Source organism: Mirounga angustirostris, unplaced genomic scaffold, assembly GCF_029215605.1.
Source record: "Mirounga angustirostris isolate CCGP_5_RB_7025 unplaced genomic scaffold, mMirAng1.0.hap1 SCAF_1, whole genome shotgun sequence".
Classification (NCBI taxonomy): domain Eukaryota; kingdom Metazoa; phylum Chordata; class Mammalia; order Carnivora; family Phocidae; genus Mirounga; species Mirounga angustirostris.
Window position 1 is genome coordinate 144,829,921 of NW_026991709.1, and position 21,673 is coordinate 144,851,593.

Consider the following 21,673-nt stretch of genomic DNA (forward strand, 5'->3'; position numbering starts at 1 on the left):
GGATGCCAACCACAGTTGTCCACCCTGGAGTCTGCTTGGCTCTCAGGGGACACGAGTGCCCTGGTTCTAACCTTCAGGAATTCTCTGAAACTGAAAAAACCTACCTCCCCTCTACTGGGAAGGGATGAGATGTTCTTAGCAGTTAGGTTTGGTCAGTTGTGGATACCAATAATACAGTGTGGAGGGTCAACAAGGGGGCTAGCTGCTTGAGGGTTTTATCTATGGGTGCCTTTATTTGGGGGAAAGGACATTTTATACCAAAGAGGGATCGAATTTCAGAAAAGAATAGCCTCCCTCCACCTTCTCCCAAAAAGGAACAGTTGGAAACCTTTTGTAAGACACTGTATTTGTTCTCTGTTGCCTGGGGCCCAGGGGTGGCTTGAGAACTGGCATGGGAGTTGGAGGGGCTCCCTGATCGTTCAGCTTGAACAGTCTCGGACTTGGGTCCTATTTCTCAAGAGCAGTACAATCTGTGTTTCCGTGAAGCTCAGTGCTATTCTAGAGCCTGCTGAAGCTTCGCCGTTGCCCTCCTTCCCTTCTGTAGCCACACAGATCTCTTTTTTTAACCTCTATAACAATCTCAGATCCGGGTTCTTTGCCCTTATTTTTTCTTTCCTCTCTCCACCTGTTTTCACTAGGTTCCCACTCCAGGCATCCCTCAGACATACTTACTTTGGGAGTCCTAGGAAGATGGGGGAGCCAGTAGGTTGGGCTCTGAGGTAGCAAAATAGAGGCTGTGAGAATCCGTCGGGAGCCCTTGGGGTGGTGTGTGGGGGAAGGAAGCCCTTCCCGGCTTCCCTCCAAGGGAAACAGAATTTCTCATTTCCTTGGGAAAATGGATTGGGCCACACTTAGTATGGAGTCGTGTCCCCACTCCCTCTCCAGCCCTTCACCCACACGGCAGAGGGGACAAGGGCCTGTGTCAGGGTGGTCCTGGCAGGGCTGGCCTCCCGGAAGCTCTCTCATTCATCTCTCTCCTTGTATGGGGACTGGACATGCATGGGTGCCCCCAAATACATGTTTAAAGACATTCCTCACAGCAGTGTTGGTAATCCCGAGAAAGCTAGGAACATCAAATGCCCATCAACAGGGGAAGAGTTAAATTCTGAGGTATTTGTGTCATGACAAGAAATGAGGTCCATCTGTTTGGACTGACAAGTAAAATTGCCCTTGGTATCGTTCTCAATGAAGAAAAAAATCCGAACAAAACAGAAAAACCCCCACTGAGATGCCTGACTATATGGCTCTGTTTGTATAAGATTGGGTGGTGGCTTATATCTCAAAGGAAAGGGTTGAGGTGAAAGGAGTAGACTGACTTTTTACTCCAGATTGTTCTCTCCAGACGGGATTTTGTTTGGTTACCATGGACATGCATTACTTTTTAATTTTTTTCTTAAGCATTTTAATGTTTCAAATGTACTACATGGCTAATTTATTAAATAAATACCACTACCTGTAAAAGGCCACAAAACGAAAACTAAAGTCTCACACCCCTCAGAGGTAACTACATTGAACTGTTTCAGCATTTAAAAAAAAAAAAAAAAGTAGGAAGTCCTTTACTTGGCAAATAGCAAATGTGCAAATCTCTAGAGGTAATGTGAAATGAAAAAAAAAAAACTAGATTTTTTAAAAAATGCACAGATGTGTTCCTGGACCAAAAACCCCCACAACCAGCAAACATAATGAATCACCAGGGAAACCAGGACTTCCTGGGGACACATTTCTTTTTTTAAGACTTATTTATTAGGGAGAGAGAAAGTGAGGGGGAGGGGCAGAGGAAGAGAGAATCTCAAGCGGACTCCCTGCTGAGTGGGGAGCCCAATGCAGGGCTTGATCCCTGGACCCTAAGATCATGACCTGAGTCGAAATCAAGAGTCAGACACTTAACCAACTGAGCCACCCAGGCACCCCAGGGGACACATTTCTAATGGCAGATGAGCATCCTGGGCAGCCTGAATCCTGGGGCTGACCCTTATCATAAAGTTTAATCTCCTTAACCCAGAACAATATAAGTGAAGTGTGGAGGTGGTAAGAGGGATACACAACCCACCTCCGAAGGACCTGCATCTGGAAAATTCTATGTGCCTTTCTCCTAGAAGAAAAAGATACTGCTTCCCCCCTACCCCTACCCATTCCCGTCTCTCTGAATGACTGAGGGAGAGCTGTAAGACCATGGAGGGCCTACTCCTGAGAGCCACCCTCTTCCTACCTGTATAAGCATTGGTTTTCTGCATCAGTTTTGCCCCACCCCATCCCCACCTCTCACCCTTGTTCAGACGGGGGTGAAGTTTGGCACATTTCACAGTTTGATTTCCTAGAGTTTAAGTATAACTGGAAACCAAATATCTACTGGATTTACACCTCTCTCTTCTCTAAGAATAGGAAAAAATAAGATGAAGCCAGGAGTGAGGTTAGTTCCGAAAGGGTTCTGTTAATATGTATAATCTTAGTTTCATTTTTAAGAACTTGCTGCTAGGATTGAGGAGTTCACCTAAATGTCGTCTCCCCCCCCTCCCTCCCCCCCGCTTAGCCTGGGGAATAGATCAGCTGGGCCTGCTTTGGGAAGAGCTATCTCGCAGCTCTGGGTCAGGGACAGGTGCCGAAAGGCTGTGGCTGCTGGGGCCACAGTCTGGGCAGATCTCGTTGGGGAACTCCAGCTGCCTGCCTTCCTCAGCCAGTAGGTCACCAAGGCTGAAATTGGGATGAAGCAAGGATCAAGAGCAAAGTGAGAGAAAGAGGTGGCCGAAGGGACAAGCAAGGCAGCCTGGGTGTCTTGGGGGCAGGTGAGGGGTGTCTGGGTGTGCTGTGTAAAAGTTGGTAGGAAGTTGGGGCATCTGGGTGGCTCAGTCGTTAAGCGTCTGCCTTCGGCTCAGGGTCATGATCCCAGGGTCCTGGGATCAAGTCCCGCATTGGGCTCCCTGCTCAGTGGGAAGCCTGCTTCTCCCTCTCCCACTCCTCCTGCTTGTGTTCCCTCTCTCGCTGTGTCTCTCTCTGTCAAATAAATAAATAAAATCTTAAAAAAAAAAAAAAGTTGTTAGGAAGCCCCCTCCTCCTGGAGGCACTGCTGAGCTGCCTCTCAGAGCCCTCATCCCTGCCCCCTCCAAGTGTCCGATGCACCCCTTACCACACCTGGCATGCAGTTCTGGCCACTACAGAGATCCAGAGGTGCCCAGACCTTCCACGCTCCCTGACCACTCCACCCTTCTATCTCCCCCAGGGTCTGTGTTTTAATGGCAGCGCCTTCGTCTTATACCTCTCAGCCGCTGTGGTGGATGCGTCTTCTGTCTCCCCCGAGAGAGACAGCCACAATTTCAACAGCTGGGCAGCCTCATCGGTGAGTGAGCAAGCCCTTTCACCTGCCCCACCCCCTTCCTGCATGGTCAGGGTCACGGTCTCCTCCTCCCGGTGGGGCTGGGGGTCCAGGAGGAAGACCCAAGTTATCTGTAGGGGCGGGAAAGCCTCACCTGCGCTCGAGACACTGGCAATTAACTTGTTGGTTAAAAGCATCAAAAATTGGGCGCCTGGGTGGCTCAGTCGTTAAGCGGCTGCCTTCAGCTCAGGTCATGATCCCAGGGTCCTGGGATCGAGCCCTGCATCGGGCTCCCTGCTCGGCGGGAAGCCTGCTTCTCCCTCTCCCACTCCCCCTGCTTGTGTTCCTGCTCTCTCTATCTCTCTCTCTGTCAAATAAATAAATAAAATCTTTAAAAAAAAAAAAAGCATCAAAAATTACTGGGGCCTCCTGATGGCCTGAAGTGCACAGAGGTTAAAAGACCCAGCTTGGGGTGCCTGAGTGGCTCAGTCATTAAGCGTCTGCCTTCGGCTCAGGTCATGATCCCGGTGTCCTGGGATCAAGCCCTGCATCGGGCTCCCTGCTCAGCGGGAAGCCTGCTTTTCTCTCTGCCTCTCCCACTCCCCCTGCTTGTGTTTCCTCTCTCTCTGTGTCTCTCTCTGTCAAAAAAATAAATAAAATCTTAAAAAAAAAAAGACCCAGCTTGAGTGAAAGCCAAATAGCTGGAACAAAATAAGTATTTGAGGAAGAAAAAATATTTGAGGCACTCTAAGAATAATTCTACTGACTACAGTTCAAGTGGGGAGACAGCTGCAAAAAAAAAAAAAAAAAATGAGCACACTATGATTCTATTTTTACTTAAGAAGTGGAGATGTTTGTTTATGCGATGGGAGTGCCTGGGAAAGCATACATGAACAGAGGTTCCTTCCAGAGACTGTGGTTGGATGATGAAGGGAGCAGCCTGAGGGGCTTCTGCTTTTTAATTTATGTGCTTCCATACTATTTGCATATTTAAACCATTAATGGGTATTGTAGTTCTGATTTTAAAAACTAATTTTAGAAGTTCCTCTGAGATTGGCCTTAAAATATTCCATTCCCAAAAGAAGTAATTGGTGGGGGGGTTTGGGGTCAGTTAAACAGGAATACCAAAATGATCATGTTAAAACCGATTGATGATACACAGCCGTTCATTATCTATATATTTTTTTAAAGTGGGCACCATGCCCAGTGTGGAGCCCAACATGAGTCTTGAACTCACGACCCCAAGCCGAGATCAAGAGTTGGACACTTGATCAACCGACTGAGCCACCCAGGCACCCCCCTCCCCTATTTCTTATATTCTGATATTTATATTCAAAAATCTCTATTTAAAGGTAGAGAGCATGGTGCTCTCATGGTTCAGTCAGTTAAGTGTCTGACTTGATCTCAGCTCAGGTCTTGATCTCAGGGTCGTGAGTTCAGCCCCACATTGAGCTCTATGCTGGGCATGAAGCCTACTTAAAAAAAAAAAAAATTTTTTTTTTTTTTTTTTTTTTTAATCACAAGCTTTAGCAGCACTAAGCTCAAGCTATCATACAGCAAGAATCAGCCAGACCTGGGCATTGGCTGCCCCTTCAGAGGCGCCTGCTTTTTCCCTGCTCACCATTCGCACCCTGTGGGTTCATTGCTTCCTCCCACCCACTCAACTCCTTTATGTAACTGACCCTATGGCAATCTGAGGTTAAGCCCTGGTCTAAAATTGTCTATACTAAATTAGGAATACATGTGCTTTTCTCAGATACACACCACCATACTCACCCTGAAGTGAACACCATGTGGTTATTTGAGCAAAACTACAAGCTTTCCAGATATGTTGCAAAAAGAAAAACAAAAAACAAAACAAAACCCCCAAACAACCAGCATAGCCAGAGATCATTTCAGAAGGAAGGTAATTGAACCAATAAAGCAATTTTAGATGAGAAAGCCTGGAGTCAAGGGATGCTATGAGTACCTGATTCAATGGAGGTGAAATGATAACTTTTGCTAATTAGAATGTGCCCTAAGCCCTCTTTCTATTATCCTCTGTTTTCTCCAGTTCTTCGCCTTTTTGGTCACCATCTGCTATGCTGGAAACACATATTTCAGTTTTGTAGCTTGGAGATCCAGGACCATACAGTGATTTGCCATTTTGAGAATTAAACAGGAGAAAGCAGGAAGAATCTCACTGTAAAAAAACAGCAACAACAAACTGTAGGTATAATGTATATTTCCAGAGAATTATATTTAACTAATGTTTTTATATACTTAGTTAAATTTGCTCACAGTGGTTTGTTACAGTTAAACTGGATACTTACTTGCAAATTGTTGTAGCTTATAAGGAACTCTTAAATATCTTGTTGATGTCTTCATGGACCTTGTTTTCTTAGACAATGTATAAATAGATAAATTGCTAATGTTAAGACGGTGTCGAGTTTGTAAACCTAACTTTTTAAAATGCCAGATTCTTTTCTGATTAAATGTTTCAAAATCTTGGGTAAGGTGTCTGATTTGAGAAAGGAGACCTACTGCCAAAGCCCAAGGTTGGGTGCTGTGGGTAAATCTTCATCCTCACAAGGCTGCCCAATTGTAGTATTGCCCAGACACCCTTGTCCACAGCCACCAGGCCAGGGTAGTAGGAGAGACCCTTCTCCCCGAGACTGGGGATCATCAGTGGCCATGGTTCTCACATGCTAACCAGTTGACCCAGAAAGCATGTAATGAGACACTGGCCTTGCAGTTCGGTAATAACCTAAGTGATGGTGCTGAGTGCCCAGACTGATGTGCTGTGTGGCAATTTTTTCCTAATACATATTAAAATAAGTGCATAACCATTAAACCGATAAATACTTGCGTGTACCTTAAGATACTTGCTGACCACAGTGATGCGTGTACTGTACTTTGTGGAAACCACCTGACCCCACGTCTCCAGACTCCAGAACTAATATTTTGTGGCCCTGTTATGAGATACCATCAGATGGTGGGAAGAACCCCAGGCAGCCAGGCAGATGTGTATTTAGAGGAAGTGTGTTGAGGCAGTATGGTTCTTGCTGGTACGGCAGTGCATCTTGGGTGATTTTTCAACGTTGGCTTCTTTTGAAAAACAAAAAACCACAGAAACATGAGTGTAGTTGACGACAGTGAAAAGTCTTAGTTGCGTACTCTGGGGGCATAACTCCTGTGGCCTCCACTCTCGCGCGAGCAATGCTCTTTCTTACTGCTGCTAATTGTTTGGTAGGTCTTCTTGCTTAACTGTAAGTTCTTACCCAAGTTCTGTTTACCTCTACATAGGAGGGTTTCTTCGGCGTCTAACACCCACCACAGACCCATCCACAGTTCTGGATCCAAATAGGTAGTGGGGAGGGGCGGCACCAGAATAAGGTGAGTGTAGAGACCCAGTGTGTGGGAGTGGGTGGGTGTTGGGGGTACAGGAGGCCAGTCTGAGTCCAACGTGCAGATGATCAGGGCTGCAATCCGAGGGAAGCTGCCTCCCTAGCCATCACTAGGACAGCCTCCGACTCGCCGATTTTGCAAGACAAGCTGAAATCACTAGTCAGAATTTGTGTGCTCTGCCTCTCTGTTCATCTCTCTCTCTCACTCACAGAGGCATATTCATCTTCCATGTACTCGGTGGGTGTTTTAAGCACTTTGTATTGCAACCAAAGCTCCACACAAGGCAGAAAAACTGTAACCTCCAGATGGGTCTGTTCTGGAAACAGCTGTCAAGAAAGAAGCCTGTTTTATGTCCTCCCCACCCCCTGTGGGGTGTGTGTGCGTGTATGTGTGTGTGTGTGTGTGTGTGTGTGATTTCTATAATCATGGCCCCATTTATAGGAAGTGACTTCTACAGCGAAAAGTTCCATAAACCACTTTGAAATATTCTCCAAAAAGACTACAACGATAGGTCTTTTTTGAACCAGTAGAACCAGAGAGATCGGTTTCAAGAGAACAGTACTCATTTGTGTCCATGCAGGAGTATTTGTTGTTTGTATGTGTGGTTTCTCGGAGCTTGACCATTTTTGTTATCCTGAGAGTTTGCCAACAAAACAAAACAAAGCCCAGAAAAACATAATTTTTTAACTGAAAGGAAATTCTTATTTCCTCTTTTGAATACTGACTTTGTTCATGAATTTTTAAGTGTGGGTTTTTAGACAACAAAATGATTCTCTTGTTCAGATAAAGCTGTAAATTTTGAACTGCTTCAGTTTTTCTCCTAAGAAAGAAAAACAAACAGCCACATGCGCTTCACCCAACATAACAAAAAGAATAGGTTTCTGGGGTTTGAAGAATATTAGTACAAGGATAGTATACAACGTGTTAAACTGTTCTCTGGTATCTGTGCTCACCATCTGCCCTCCCCAGACCATCACGTCCTTTTTGGTGGAGCTTGGTGGGTTTTGAGTTTGATGTATTTACCCACTTATGGCCAATCAATGACACACTTTAGGCAATTAATCTCTCTCCATTGCAAGGTCCAACTCACAGCCCCAAAGGATAAATATTTAGCCAATATTTGAAAGCTATAAGAAAACCTAGAGACAAGACTGTTCAATATCAATTATTTTTGTACATTTAAAAGTCACTGGTTTCACAGAAAAATCCCTTCAGGCTATCAGCCCACAAAAAGGTTTAAGTACATAAAGTGCTCTCTGCATAGAGCATGGACATTTAAAAACACTAACTGAAGATACAGGCCCAGGTAGAAAATCAATTTAAAGTTTGTATTTCTATCCCCTAGACAATTATTATTTTAATGGAGAAGATGGGTTTTTCACAGGAAAAAATAATTCGGGCATATAAAGCTGGGGCGCATGAGCAAACACACACCCTGTAAGACGACAACCTAAGGAGCGTTTGTTCACTTGGCCTTACGTGGAAGTCCTGGCAGCATGCTGCTGCCAAGTGTGGGGTTCAAGCAGATGGCTGTGGAGGCAAGTAGGGTGACCATCCCCATGTGGCTGACTGAGAGTAATGGGCGAGATCAGAATAAGTCTGGTTACCAGTTGGGCGGTGGGTGAACTTAGGTGTTTGCTCTACAGAAGAAGACCGGGCTTGAGGGAAAATGCTTGGCAACACAGGTGATGATTTCAGAAACTCAGGAAGGTGGCTGACATAGTTGTTGACTGAAGAGACATTGCATTTGGAAGGTATGTTTTGAGAAAACTTGAATGTCAATGACAGAGGTTTTTTTCCCTAGAATATTCAGAATAACTAAATCCAGGAAGGAAGAAAGTAGAGGAGCTTGTCGCTGCCTGGCCCACATCTCTTCTCCCTCCTCTTGTTGTCTTAGTTTTTATTTAATAAACAGCCTCCCTCTTACGCCTCAGCTTCATGGGGGAAGCTGACTGCACTTGGATGGGGGCCTGTGGCTCTAAGCTAATTCCACCTCCCTGGCCACACTGATTGGTTCAGGGATGGGCATGTGACTCAGGGCTTGCCTGTTGTGGAGTTCTGAGGTAATGAGTAGGTGGGAAGTTGTTGGTAAATATTCTGTGACCACGAGGGAGAGCCAGTCGTGGGATGAAGATGACTGGAAGGAAGAGCAAAGGGATGGAAAGAAACTTCATGGTTACATCATTGGGCCACTGAATCCATGCTGTCAAACTCTGGGCTTTGCCATGACATGAGCAATTATACTCACTTTGCCTAAACTAATTCTTGTTACTTGCAATAGCATGCATCCTAACCAGTGCACAGGACATCCTGGCACATGGCTTTCAAGCAAACGTGTAACAACTTGGTTCTGATTTACTTTCTCTAATAGTCGCCACAAGGCTCTAAGGAGATGACAATAATGATGTTATAAGTCAATGTTAGTACTATTTAGCAATAGAAGGTAGAAAAGGGGGGCACCTTGGGCGGCACAGTCAGTTAAGCATCCAACTCTTGGTTTCGGCTCAGGTCATGATTGCAGGTCCTGAGATCGAGCCCTAAGTCGGGCTCCACGCTCAGCAGGGAATCTGCTTGAGATTCTCTCTCTACCTCTCCCTCTGCCCCTCCCTCCCACGTACTCAAGCTCCCTCTCCCTCCCCACCCCAAGTAAATAAATCTTTTAAAAATAAAAGGAGGGGTAGAAAAAGGAAAATTTGAGAGTCCACTTGAGAGACTGACTCAGGCCTTCCCAAAGCTATTGTTTAAGGATGGTGATAACATGGAAAGATACTAGAAAGAGAAACAGCAGGGGGATGGGGACTCAAAGAGTTTCCATGACCTGACTTTGGTCATTGCAATATTGAGAAACATGAACAGTATGGCCTCCGATCATTTTAACTTATAATGAAAACTCTACCTTGTTGTATCTCAAAGACAATTAGTCATCCTTGAGAAATGGCTTCCTTCTCTGAAAGTAAGTTGGCCCTTAGTACCAAAGAACACTGACCCTATAAGAGTGAGGATTACGCCTCCACGCTTGACAGGAACAAGGTACATATTTTTCTAGTTAAAACCACAATGAGAGGCCTCACCAAAAAGGCTAAAATTAAAAAGATTGGTGGTACCAAGTGTTAACCAGGTCATGGAGACTCTGGAATTCTCATTCATTGCTGGTGGGACTGTAAAATGGTATAATTATTTATAAAGTTAAACATACACTTATCATATGACTCAGCAATTCCATTCCTAGGTATTTACCCATGAGAACTATGTCCACAAAAAGACTTAGGCAAGAATAGGCACAGCTGCTGTATTCATAATTGGCCAAACCTGGAAACAACCAAAGTGACTATGAAACAGTGTATTCAAATTATGGTGTATTCGCACAATGGAATAAGACTCAGCAATGAAAAGAAGCAAACTGGACATGTGCAACAATGTAGATGAATCACTGAAATACTATGCTGAATGAAAGAAGCCAAATTTAAAAAAAAAAAAAGTTTGATTCTATTGACATGAAATACAAAAAAAAAGCAGAACAAATCTGTAGTGATAGGAAGCTGATCAGCGGTTGCCTGAGGTTAGAGGTGGAAGGGATTATCTAGAAAGGGGCACAGGGAAATGTTCTGAGGGGGGCAGAAATAGTGTACATCTTGACTGTGGTGGGGATTGCATGTGCATATATAATTGCCAAAATTCACAAACTGTTACTTAAAACGTCGTTTTGTTTTATGTAAATCACCCCTTGATAAAGTTAATTTTATTGGGACACCTGGTGGCTCAGTCGGTTAAGCATCTGCCTTCAGCTTGGGTCATGGTCCCAGGGTCCTGGGATCGAGCCCTGCGTCGGGCTCCCTGCTCAGTGCAGAGCCTGCTTCTCCCTCTGCCTCTCCCCCTGCTTGTGCTCTTTTTCTCTCTCTCTCTGTCAAATAAATAAATAAAATCTTTATTTAAAAAAAAAGAGAAAGTTAATTTTAAAAGAAAAACACCATGGGGCATTTTGAAATGTCCCGATGGCCCCTCTCCTCCTCTGCCATGCTGTCGAATGGTTTGTTACCATCTTCCTCCCATCTGGTTCTGTGATGTGTTGCAGGGGTGGGGTAGTGCATTTTCATCTCCATCTTCCCTCGGGAGCTCAGCACAGTGTGGACCACAGTATGTGTTCAATAAATGCCGGCCGCCGTGAAGATGCCGGAACGTGACTGCCGAGTCCCAGAAGATCTCAAAGGATTCGCAGGTTAGAAGACAAAGAGGCTGAGTGTGGCTGTGAAGCCAGCGCCGGCCGAATGTGAGACTGTTGAGCAGCCGTGGGAGGGAGAGGTGGGTGAGTGAGTGCTCTGCACATGACAGGGGACCCAGCACTGAGCAGGCCACAAGGGACGGACCTGCGGGTGAAGAGCCGAATCTGCCGACCCACTCACGGTGCCTGAAAATAAATGTCAGAAAGTGCTTAGTAATGAGAGCCGCCAGGTGGTTACTGGGCTAGGTACCTGGGAGAATCCACAGCTAGCTGATTGGTTTCTGGAAGGCATAAATGACTAATTGCCTAACAACGTCCAACCACATAATGATATAGCATGAGGTTGAACTATATTAAAATTGCCAATATTTAACTCTTTGACCTACAAAAATTTCATATGAGTCAACTTACAATTTTATACTTGACAGGTCACTTGCATACAGGTGTCAGTGGGTCCTCAACATCTGTGTCTTAGATAAAACAGCTGTCCACAGCCCCATTTATCTGATAAGGACAGTTGAGACTTTTTAGGTATCAGCGGTTTGTGCAAGGTTACACCACGAGTCATTGGAATAGCTTGGGCTGACATCATGCAGGTCTTCTTACCCCGGTCTGCAGTTCCTCCAGTGTAGCTGACTGAAAACATCAGTAGTGGGAGGGAAAGAAGCAGGTGGAAACTTCATAGGGTGTGAGGATAAAGTGGTACAACATTTCCAGAAATCTATTTGGCATATATATGTAGAGCCTTAAAAATACTCATTCCCTTGGATTTGGGGATGCTTCTCTTGGGAGCTTGAGGTTCATGCACAAAGATGTTAATCCTGGTCTTATGTATAGTAGGAAAACAAAACAAAACAAAAACAACCACAGGGGTGCCTGGCTGGCTCAGGCTGTAGAGCATACAACTCTTGATCGCAGGGTCATGAGTTCGAGCTCCGCATGTGGCATAGAGATTACTTAAAATAAAAACAAAAACAAAAAAAACCTGCATCAGCCTAAAACCCTAACAGAAGAATGGTTAAATAAAAAAGTCCATTGAAAGAGCCTTTAGAAATGAATGCACTACAACCCACTCCCTCCCAAGTTTATTCTAAATCAGAATTGATTAGCACCATCATTAATGATTTAACTTTGTATTTTTAACACACTTCTCAAGCTGTGCTGAATCGTGGTTACTAAATTGGCTATTAAATTGAAGATCAGTTGTTAAGGGGCTGTCTTTCTAAAATTACATAATGGAGAAAAATAAGTTGTCTATGAACACACCAATCAATGCTGCCACTGAAAACTGAGGAATTCTTACTAAAACACGTTGATAGTACAACTTGGAGTTGACAAAAGGCAGAGCAAACCAGACTGTAAAGATTGGTGGGATCATGGGGTGATTTTTATTTTCTTCGTTGTTTTGTGAATCTCCCCTAATTTTCTATAAGGAGCAGGGAATACATTCATAATCAGGAAATAGCAAATATCTTTAAATCGAAGACAAGAGCAGGCAGTGGTTTCAAGGAAGTTGGAAAAACCAGGATCCTCATGGTTAGTGGGAGAATTAACATCTTCAGGTCCCCTTATGAAGGCAGACCAGTGGCCCCCAGAGCAATTGCGTGGCAACCATTCAGGGGACTATACCCATTGTCTGTCTCCTTTTGAAGGGAAGCAGAGTCCTCTTTGGCCACCATTTCTCTCATATATGAAAGATTCCATGGATAAAGTAGAAAAAAGAGCCTCTCCCCTCTCCCACTCCCCGCTCCCATCCCTTGATAACTTCATAGAAGGAATACTGATTCTGGTAGAAAACATCAGCATAAAAAGCAAATTATTCCTTATATTTGTATGTTACTTTATTAGCAAAGACAGGTGGTACCCATCCACTTCTCAAAGAGGAACGCTGACCTTCCGACAGCCTCACCTCTGGGCAGAGCTGCAGCCAGAGTCCCAACCCCTCACCCCAAAGGTCAAGCAAATGAAACCAGGAGCTTCATGCAGACCCTCCACTGCATAAGGAAATAGGGTGTCTCCCCCCTGCCCCACCTCTCCTAAAATGCGCAGTCCCAAAGCATGGGTAAGCCACTCATCAGCAAGTTGCAGCCACTGGGGAGCATTCATGGAGGAGATTGTCTACAGGAAGCCTGCAGTCTACTTGAGACATGGCAAACACATAGGAAATCAACAAAATGAGAGAAAACTCTCAGGCCGGGCTTCACTGCCTGTGATCATCATATGTCTCCATGTGCGTGCTGGCCAACAGCAAACCTCACCTCGCCGATCATATTGGAGCAGACAAACATCAGCAGCAGCTATCAGTCTGCTCAGTGACAATCCACCATATGGTGGTTTTTCCAGAAACACGCTTGACAGGAGGAGGAGGTAATGAGGAGCCACCTGTGCAATTCAGTGCCAAATTCTCAAATGCAGGCTGGAACGGAGGACAGATGTCTGGAACGGGCCAGCAAGTGCTAGCAATGGTTCTTGTCCCTTAGTTATGCACAGACTTCTCTTTTGGGTTTCTGAGGGACATGGCGCAAGGCATATAAACAGGATGAGGATGATAACAAGCCAAGTGGGCAGACATGAACCAAAGGCAGCCCTGAGGTTTTTGATTTTTGGGGTGTTTGGGTTTTTGCTTTGTTTGGTTTTGGTTTTTTTGTCTTTTGCTAAGTGCTGGCTTAAAATGCTGTTTGCACCTGTTTGCCCGTGCCCTAACCTGTCAGGCCCAACCAGCTTTTGTCCTAGCCTGTTTCACATTCCACTGACCTGTACCAAATGCCCGAACAAGCATAATCTCACTTAGTCTAGCCTCACAGCAGCCCTGGGATTTACCTTTCCTGGGAGGAAAGCTGTGTCACCCCCCACTTTGCAGTTAGGGAGATTCATGCTCACAGTGGCTGTGAGGCGCCTGGACCCCAAGCCAGGGCTGCTAACTCTGAATCCGATGCTCTTTCCGCGCTGCTCTTTTCTTGACTCTCTGGGTATGTTTTCTCTCACTTTTTCCCCATGTCCAAGTAGAGGGTGATTCTGTATGCACAACAAAGAATGCAGATTGAGCATGCATATTCAGACTTAATTTTACTTTAATAGAACAGTGAAATTGATCTGACCTGTTTAATGAGAATCACAATTATTCTTGGGCTGCCTGGCAAGTAAACATAAATAAATGGTAAATAGTTTGTCCAGTATCAAATTGAAAAATAACAAAGTTGCACTCTTTTGTGCCAGGCATTGTGATTAGTGCTGAGGGCATCAGGATAAAGGCCACGAAGAGCCTGCATACTTCAGAGGACTTGCTATGTGCTCGGCATGCTGCCGAGAGTTTTCCATGCTTTAACTTACAAATCCTCATGGAAGGCATGGCAGGTTGTATTTTCAAAAGATGGCTTGACAATGTCACCATACAACTTCCTAATCAAATGGTGGAGAATATTTTACCACCCTCTAGAATCTGGGCAGGTCCTGTGAACTCATTAACCAGTAGAATATGGAAGAATTGATCATGTTCCAGTTCCAGGCATAGTCTTTAATGGCCCTGGCATCGTCCTTGTCCTGCCTCCTGGAATGTTCATTGCAGTGCTCCCTCTCAGAACCCCACTGTCATGCTCTGAGAGGCCCAGGCCACATGGAGAGGCCACATGCAGGCACTCCATTTGACAGCCATAGCTGAGCTCCCCGTCAACAGCCAGCATCAATGGCCAGACATGTGAGAGAACCTTCTAGGACCTCCAGCACAACCGAGCCTTCACATGACTCGAGCCCTGGTACCCATCTGATTCCAACTGCGTGAGATGCCCAAGGGAGAACTGCCTGGCTGAGCCAGGTCAAATCACGAGAACCATATGAGATAGTAATAAATGCTGGTAAGCCCCTAACCTTTGGGGTGGTGCTGCAGATGATAATTGGATAGGAAGTATTGGTACAAGTTTGCATCCTCATTTTACAGATAGGGAAACTGAGTCCCAGAGGGGCTCAGAAACTTCCCAAATTCACCGAGTTAGTAGATGGCAGAGTTAGGATTCAAACCCAAGGCAGCATGACCTTGACTGCAGAGTTTCCACACATAATTTCTTCCCTCTAGAATCTCCCAGTCTGAGAAGAGAGAAGCTAAGCCTGAAGTGTGGTGCATCAGACATTTGCAGCGGAAGTGCAGAACTGGGCGCACACACAGGAGTGAGGGGACCCACCTGTCTTTGCCATGTCTTGCCACCTCTTCAGCCTCATCTAGCACCTTCCCCTCCTTTGGACCCCCGTGCTCAAACCTCAGTAAGCTTCATGCCCTCTGATACGTCATGGCTCTGAATATTTCTCTGAACTCTCTTCTCCAACCACCAATAGCTCATTATCCTTCCATGTGTGGTTAAGACGGCCCCTCCTCCAGGAAGCCTTCCCTGAGTTGACAGTCACAGCTCCCTCTGTCACCTGACTCTATTCCCCCACATTGTTATGGGCTCCAAACTCCCTGGGTGAGGGAGTTCCTCTTCTATGAATTGTTCTGCCTGGCATGTGGAAGGGTCATGACGCATGAGTCACAAATAACTAGGTGAATCCTCTTTCTCCCCCTCCTCCCCTTCCCAGTGAAATTATCCCCCAGTAGCTCTTTCAGTTACTCAGATTGCCTGACAATCTATTACAGATCCAAGAAGTCTTTTTTTCACCCTTAGAAATGGTCTCTGATGCTTATGGTTATGGAAACAGTAACCCACTGGGGGTCCCTCAGCCTCCAGGTGGTGGAGTCTTCTTGTTTAAATACATAAGGATGTAAGGAATAATTACTTTTGAATGTTTGGTGGAACTCTCCAATGAAACCGTCTGGACCTGGAATTTTCTTTGTCTTTCTTTTTTCTTTTATTTTTAATTAATCTCTACACCCAACATGGGGCTCAAACTCACAACCTGGAGATCAAGAGTTGCATGCTCTACCAACTGAGCCAGCCAGGCACTCCTTGAAGTAATAACTTTTTTAAAAAAAGAGATTTATTATTTATTTGATAGAGCACGTGTGTGCATGTGTGCGTGAGTGGGGGAAGGGGGAGAGGGAGAGAGAGACTCTTCACGCAGACTTCCCCTGAGTTCAGAGCCTGATGGGGCTTGTCCCCGACCCATGAGATCATGACCTGAGCCAAAACCAAAAGTCAGACACTTAACCAAGTGAGCCACCCAGGCGCCCCTGGAATAATAACTTAAAAAAAATGTAACGTTTATTACTATGAGCCAAACACTATTGGAGGCACTGTCTGTGTATATTATCCCATTCATGTCTCACAGTTGCCCTGAGGGTCAGTTCTGTTGTTGCTCCTCTTTACAGATGAGGAAATGGAAGCTCAGAGAGGTTGGGTAACTTGCCCAAGGACACATATCCACAGTGGATGGCACTGGGAGCCAAACTCTGGTGGCTTGGTTCCAGAGTCCTGCCCCTTGGCCACACAGCCAGGTAGCAGAGACAAAGGTTTCAGGGTCCCACCCAGAGCCAAGGACCAGATTTCTTGTTGGCCCTCAGTAATGAGCATACGCTGCTCTCCATCCACTGGGTTTCAGCCACTCTGTTCCACTCAACCCTCCTTAGTCCCTGCCATGGCCCTTCAGCCTCACAACTTTTGCCTTCTGTCTTGTGGTCCTTTGGCTTCTGCTTCCTCTCCTTGTCAACTGCTAACCCCTCCCAGTGCCTCCAAGTCAGACTCCTCAACAGAGAGGATCTGATGGGCTTCTATTGGGCAAAGCTCACATGTCAGGCCACTCCAAATGCTGCTGGCCGACCCCTTGATGGGCTGCTCCTGGCTCATGGGCCATCCTGGTCCAAGTGGATGTGGCCAAGAACTTAACGGACACCTGATGTTCCCCAGAAGGGCCTGAAAGTCTGGCTGGTTCTCAGAGCCTAAAAACTTCTAAAACTTCAACTCAAAAAGGATTTAAAAGGATTAGAAGAGTGTCACGGACATGGATGCTTTTGCCTTCCTGTCTGAGGTTGGGCTGCCTTAACAAAATACCATAGACTGGGGGCTTTTCTCACAGTCTTGGAGGCTGGGAAGTCCATGATAAAGGTACTAGCCAATTGTTTCTGGTGAGAGCTCCTTTCCTGGCTTGCAGATAGCAGCCTTCTTGCTGTGTTTTCACATGGCAGAGAAGGAGGGAAAGAACTCTCTGGTGTCTCTTATAAGGGCACAAAAGGCCATGGGCACTAATCCCTCATGACCTCATCCAACCCTAATTACCTCCCTAAGGCCCCATCTCCAATAGCAAAACACTGGAGGTTAGAGCTTCAATGTATGAATTTGTGGGGGATGCAAGCATTCAGTGCATAACACTGCCTAATATTCCTTCCCCTTTCTGGGACCTACACCCGGATTTCCTTTTGGGAATCACCCCTCCCCCACTCAGTTCCTGTTGTCCTGGAGAACTACCCACACACAGCTACACGGGTAGGTAGAAATTGCCCTGTCCAATAAAAATATCTACTCCCTGGATATAAAGATTGTTTAAAAGATAGAGCCATGACCCATATTTGGACCAATCAGAGGGCCTGCCATAGACTGAATTATGCCCCCCCAAATTCATATGTTGAAACCCTAGCCCCCAGTATGACTGTATTTGGGCATGGGGCCTTATGGGAGATCATTAAGGTTAAATGAGATCATAAGGGTGGGGCCCCAATCCCATAGTACTGGTGTCCTTATAAGAAGAGGAAGAGACCCCAGATCTCCCCCCCAGCCCAACTCTCTCTCTCTCTCACCCCCTATCCCCGTGCACAGAGGGGTGAGGACATGTGAGGACTCAGTGAGAGGGTAACTGTCTACAATTCAGGAAGAGAGGCCTCACCGGAAATCAGCCCTGATGGCCCCTCGATCTTGGACTTCCAGCCTCCAGAACCATAAGAACGTAAGTCCTGACCATGCCTGATTTGAGCACCTGGATCTGCCTGAACTAGGTCTCATGTCTACATACCACAGTTACACAAGCCAATGAATTCTTTCTGCTTGAGTTTCGTTTCTGTCACTTGCAACCAAAAGCACCGCGACTGATACAGAGTCAACTCTCATTTTATTATATTCTTTCATTATATCTGACCAGAGATGATATCATAATTACACTGGTGTAAATGAGTTGTAGTCAGACAGTGACAGTCTAATTGAAGCCTTGGAACCTACAGTCCCTCGGGGCAGGTGAACAGAGAAGAACTTCGAAATTCTTGAATTCTCACTGGCTACTTGGAGACCGTGCATCTGGTTGGCTTTCTCCTAGAGTGTGAGATCTTTAAGGGGGGTTATGGAGTCCTTTGCCTAAGCCCTTGCTCCTCCAAGGGGCAGCCCTTCCCACCAAGAGCATCACCCAGTGTAGAAATCTCCGTGTGCATGGCAGCAGGTCAGATCTATGGAGCCTTTGCTTGACACCAGGCCGGCACATGGCCCTTGTACGGCCAAGCATCTTGCTCAAGCTCTTAATTGATCATGATGCAGTGATTAACTTAAGAGTGGCTGCCAGCAGGGATTATTTCCTGGGCTGGATGGCCACATCGGCCAATAGGAGTCAGAGAAACCCAGCAAATTCTCAACTCCAGTGGCCTCAGGAAATGACAGTGGTTCTCAAAGTTCAGCATGCATCTGAATCATGTGGGAGGTGGGGGGGAGGGGTAACAACTTGTCAAAACACAGATTGCTGAGCCTCACCCCCAGAGTTTCTGATTCAGCAGTTCTGGGAGGGGCCTGAGAATTTATATTTCTCACAAGTTCCCAGGGGAAGCTGGTGCTGCTGGTCCAGGGACGATACATTGAAAATCACTGATTTAGAAGATTGCTGGAGAATTGGATGAAGGCCCTTCAGAGGTGGAGAAATTATCCAGTGCTTGGTGTTTGGGTTTCCCTGAAACCTTCACTCCAACAAAGACCCACCTCTATCATCTCCGTTGTGGGTTCTGAAGCCTTGACAAAGGAAGGGAGTGAAAAATGTAAATTTACAGACAAAACGATATATAATACCAACTTCATGCCAGTGGGCATAGAGCTGGGACTGTTACAGAATGGTTGTGTGTCTGTCACAGCCGCTCCTAGGGACACTTACCTTTGTTTCATGGAGAAAGAAGTAGAGGTAGCAGGGGCGCCTGGGTGGCTCATCGTTAAGCGGCTGCCTCCGGCTCAGGTCATGATCCCAGGGTCCTGGGATCGAGCCCCGCATCGGGCTCCCTGCTCAGCAGGAAGCCTGCTTCTCCCTCTCCCACTCCCCCTGCTTGTGTTCCCTCTCTCGCTGTGTCTCTCTCTGTCAAATAAATAGAATCTTAAAAAAGAAAAAAAAAGAAGTAGAGGTAGCAGGCAGTGTTATCTAAAGAGAAGACAGATAATGGAGTTAATTTTTTTTTTTTTTTTTGGGTCATGAAAATTACCAAATGTATATACAAAAGTAGGGAAAATAGCATAATGAATCCCCAAATGCCTCAAACTTGGCAATGACAGGTTCTCCAAGTTGAGTGTTCATCAGAATCACCTGGGAAACTTGTCAAAATAGAGATTGGGTGAATATCTCCACATTCTAGAATTATCAAGACTTTGCCACATTGATGACAGTCTTCTAATTGTACAGCACCGGCATCCTATAATCTCTGAGAGGCAGATTTTTGGGGTCATTCACAAATGAAGTTAGAAGTTCAGCCACAAGGACACTCTGCTCAAAGGGAACACTGATAACATATCTCACCGTGGTAGCCCCGACTGGGCCTGTCTTCATTCAGAAAATAACCCGGAGGGGCTCAGGTCATGATCTCAGGCTTCTGAGAGCGAGCCGTGTGTTGGGCTCTGCACTCATTGTGGAGTGTGCTTGTCCCTCTCCCTCTGTTCCTTCCCCTGTTTTCTCTTTCTCAAATAAGGAAAATAACTAACTAACTAACTAACTAACTAACTAACTAAACTAACCCAGAAGGGAAGCAACACAGTATGTCACTTGGATAACTGTTTCACAGCTTCTAATGAAAGTAAAGGTAGGCGCACCCTGTGACCCAGTAAATCCACTCATAGGTATTTACCCCAGAAAAGGAGAGCTTAAGTCCACCAAAACAAACAAACAAAACTTCCCAGAATGTTCACCGCAGCTTTATTAGGTACAACAGGAAGATCTCAAACGCGGAGCTGAGTGAAAGAAGCCGGACACAAGTGAGAATATTCAGTACTATTTCAAGTATAGCAAGTCCAAAAGCGGGCAAAACGAATCTATAATGACAGAAAGCAGAATATTGTGGTGGCCTCAGGCTTTGGGGCCAGGGGGTGCTATGAAGGAAGGTAGATTGGGAAGAAGCACGAGGGATCTTTTGGGAGTACTGGCACGTTCTATTAGTTGAGTTGGCGGTGGTTACACAGGTGTGCACATAAAGGAGAATTAACGGAGCTGAACCCGGAGGGTCTGGGCATTTCGGTGCGTGTAAGTTACACTTCAGGCACGTCCTCTTCCCTCACATCCGCAGCCACGCCCACACCAAACCCCGGGAGGCCCCGGCCTCGCTCGCTTCGGAGGGGCCCGGCCCACCGTCCGTGTGCCGGCTCCCTCCAGGCCAGCTTCCGCGCCTCGGCGAGCGCAGGGAGGCCGCGCCCTCCCGGGAAAGCGCCGGGCAGCCCGGGCTGGACCGGGGTCTCCGGCGCGGGGCCCGGACGCGTGCGCCCCGCCCCCGGCCGCCCGCCCGGCCCCGCCCCCGCCCCGCCCCCGCCCCGCCCCGCCCGGCTTATCTGGCCGGTCGGCCGCGGCCGGGCAGGCGGCGGACGGGCAGGGGGCCGCGCGATGTCGCACGGAGCCGGGCTCGTCCGCACCACGTGCAGCAGCGGCGGCGGCGGACCGGGGGCCGGCGCGGGGCAGCCGGGCGCGAGGCCCTCGGAGGGGCTGCTGGACCCCGTCTACCCCCGCACGTACTCGGCCCTGCTGAAAGTGGCGCAGATGGTAAGAGAGGCCCGGGGCGCGGGGCCGGGGTCCCGCGGAGAGGCCCGGCGGGCAGGGGAGCCGGGAGGTGGCGCGCGGCGGCTGGAGCCGGGCCGAGCCCGCCGGAGCATCGCGCCGCGGGCGGGGCGGGGCGGGGCGGGAGGGCTGCGCCGCCAGTCAGGTCCGCGGGGGGCTTTCCTTCGGGAAGTTGGGTGCGCCGGTGCCGCGCCCTGGAACTCAGCCCCGACGCCGCCCTTGCTCCCGCGGACGCAGGTCTCCAGGGCCCCAGGTTTTTCCCAGCCACCCCTCTGCGGGCCCGACCCGCTTTCCGACAGAAGCCACCGGCAGAAGTTGCGTTTCCTCTTCCTTCCTCTTCTCCGGGCCGCGCCGCTTCGAACCCGAGCCGGGGGTGGAAGAGTCGCCCCGGCGGCGCGCTGAGGCGGCGGAACCCGGCCTTCTCCCCCTCGAGGCCGCCTCTCTCCTCCCAACCCAGAGAGCAGGGCTGCCCTGCTCTGGGCGCAGTTTCGCAGAGGGGAAGTCCGAAGTTCTCAGTTCCCTGTTGGGGAAAAGGGATGGGGACCCTGGGGGGCAGCTGTCCTGGACACCTGCCCTCTCAAGTGCAAGGGAGGGTCCAGGTCCCAGGGGGCCGCTGGAACGCCGGGGATCGATGCGGAAGGTCCGTTTTGAGGAGACTGTGCCCTAGTCCCCCTGCTAACGGTTTGGAGTATCCAACCCTGTATTTACTGTTTTTGCCTATGTGTACATACCTATGATGAAGTTTAATTTATCGATTAGGCGTAAGAGGAGATTAACAACGACTAATAATAAAATAGAACAGTTATAACTATATACTGTAATAAAAATATGTAAATGTGGTC

At 47.3% G+C, this 21,673-nt stretch overlaps 2 protein-coding genes across 4 annotated transcripts in view; both read left to right on the top strand.

Annotated features, from left to right (window-relative positions):
• CMTM8 (CKLF like MARVEL transmembrane domain containing 8) overlaps nucleotides 1–21,673 on the top strand; it is a 160,400-nt gene that overhangs the window by 99,660 nt on the left and 39,067 nt on the right. The window contains exons 3-4 of one of the 2 annotated variants that reach the window (XR_010410918.1): nucleotides 3,218–3,334; nucleotides 5,364–5,518. Coding sequence is in view for 1 of the 2 variants with exons in the window: in XM_045903931.3 (XP_045759887.1) it covers nucleotides 3,218–3,334; nucleotides 5,364–5,447 (201 nt within the window). In the remaining variant the exon portion in view is untranslated. Of the gene's footprint in view, nucleotides 1–3,217; nucleotides 3,335–5,363; nucleotides 5,801–21,673 lie in introns of those variants that run through there. The other variant, XM_045903931.3, reaches the window with a different exon arrangement.
• CMTM7 (CKLF like MARVEL transmembrane domain containing 7) overlaps nucleotides 20,597–21,673 on the top strand; it is a 51,943-nt gene continuing 50,866 nt past the window's right edge. For both annotated transcript variants that reach the window (XM_045903933.3, XM_064589046.1), the window contains exon 1: nucleotides 20,597–20,816. In XM_045903933.3, coding sequence (XP_045759889.1) covers nucleotides 20,661–20,816 — 156 coding nt within the window. In that variant the 5' untranslated portion in view covers nucleotides 20,597–20,660. The remainder of the gene's footprint in view (nucleotides 20,817–21,673) is intronic.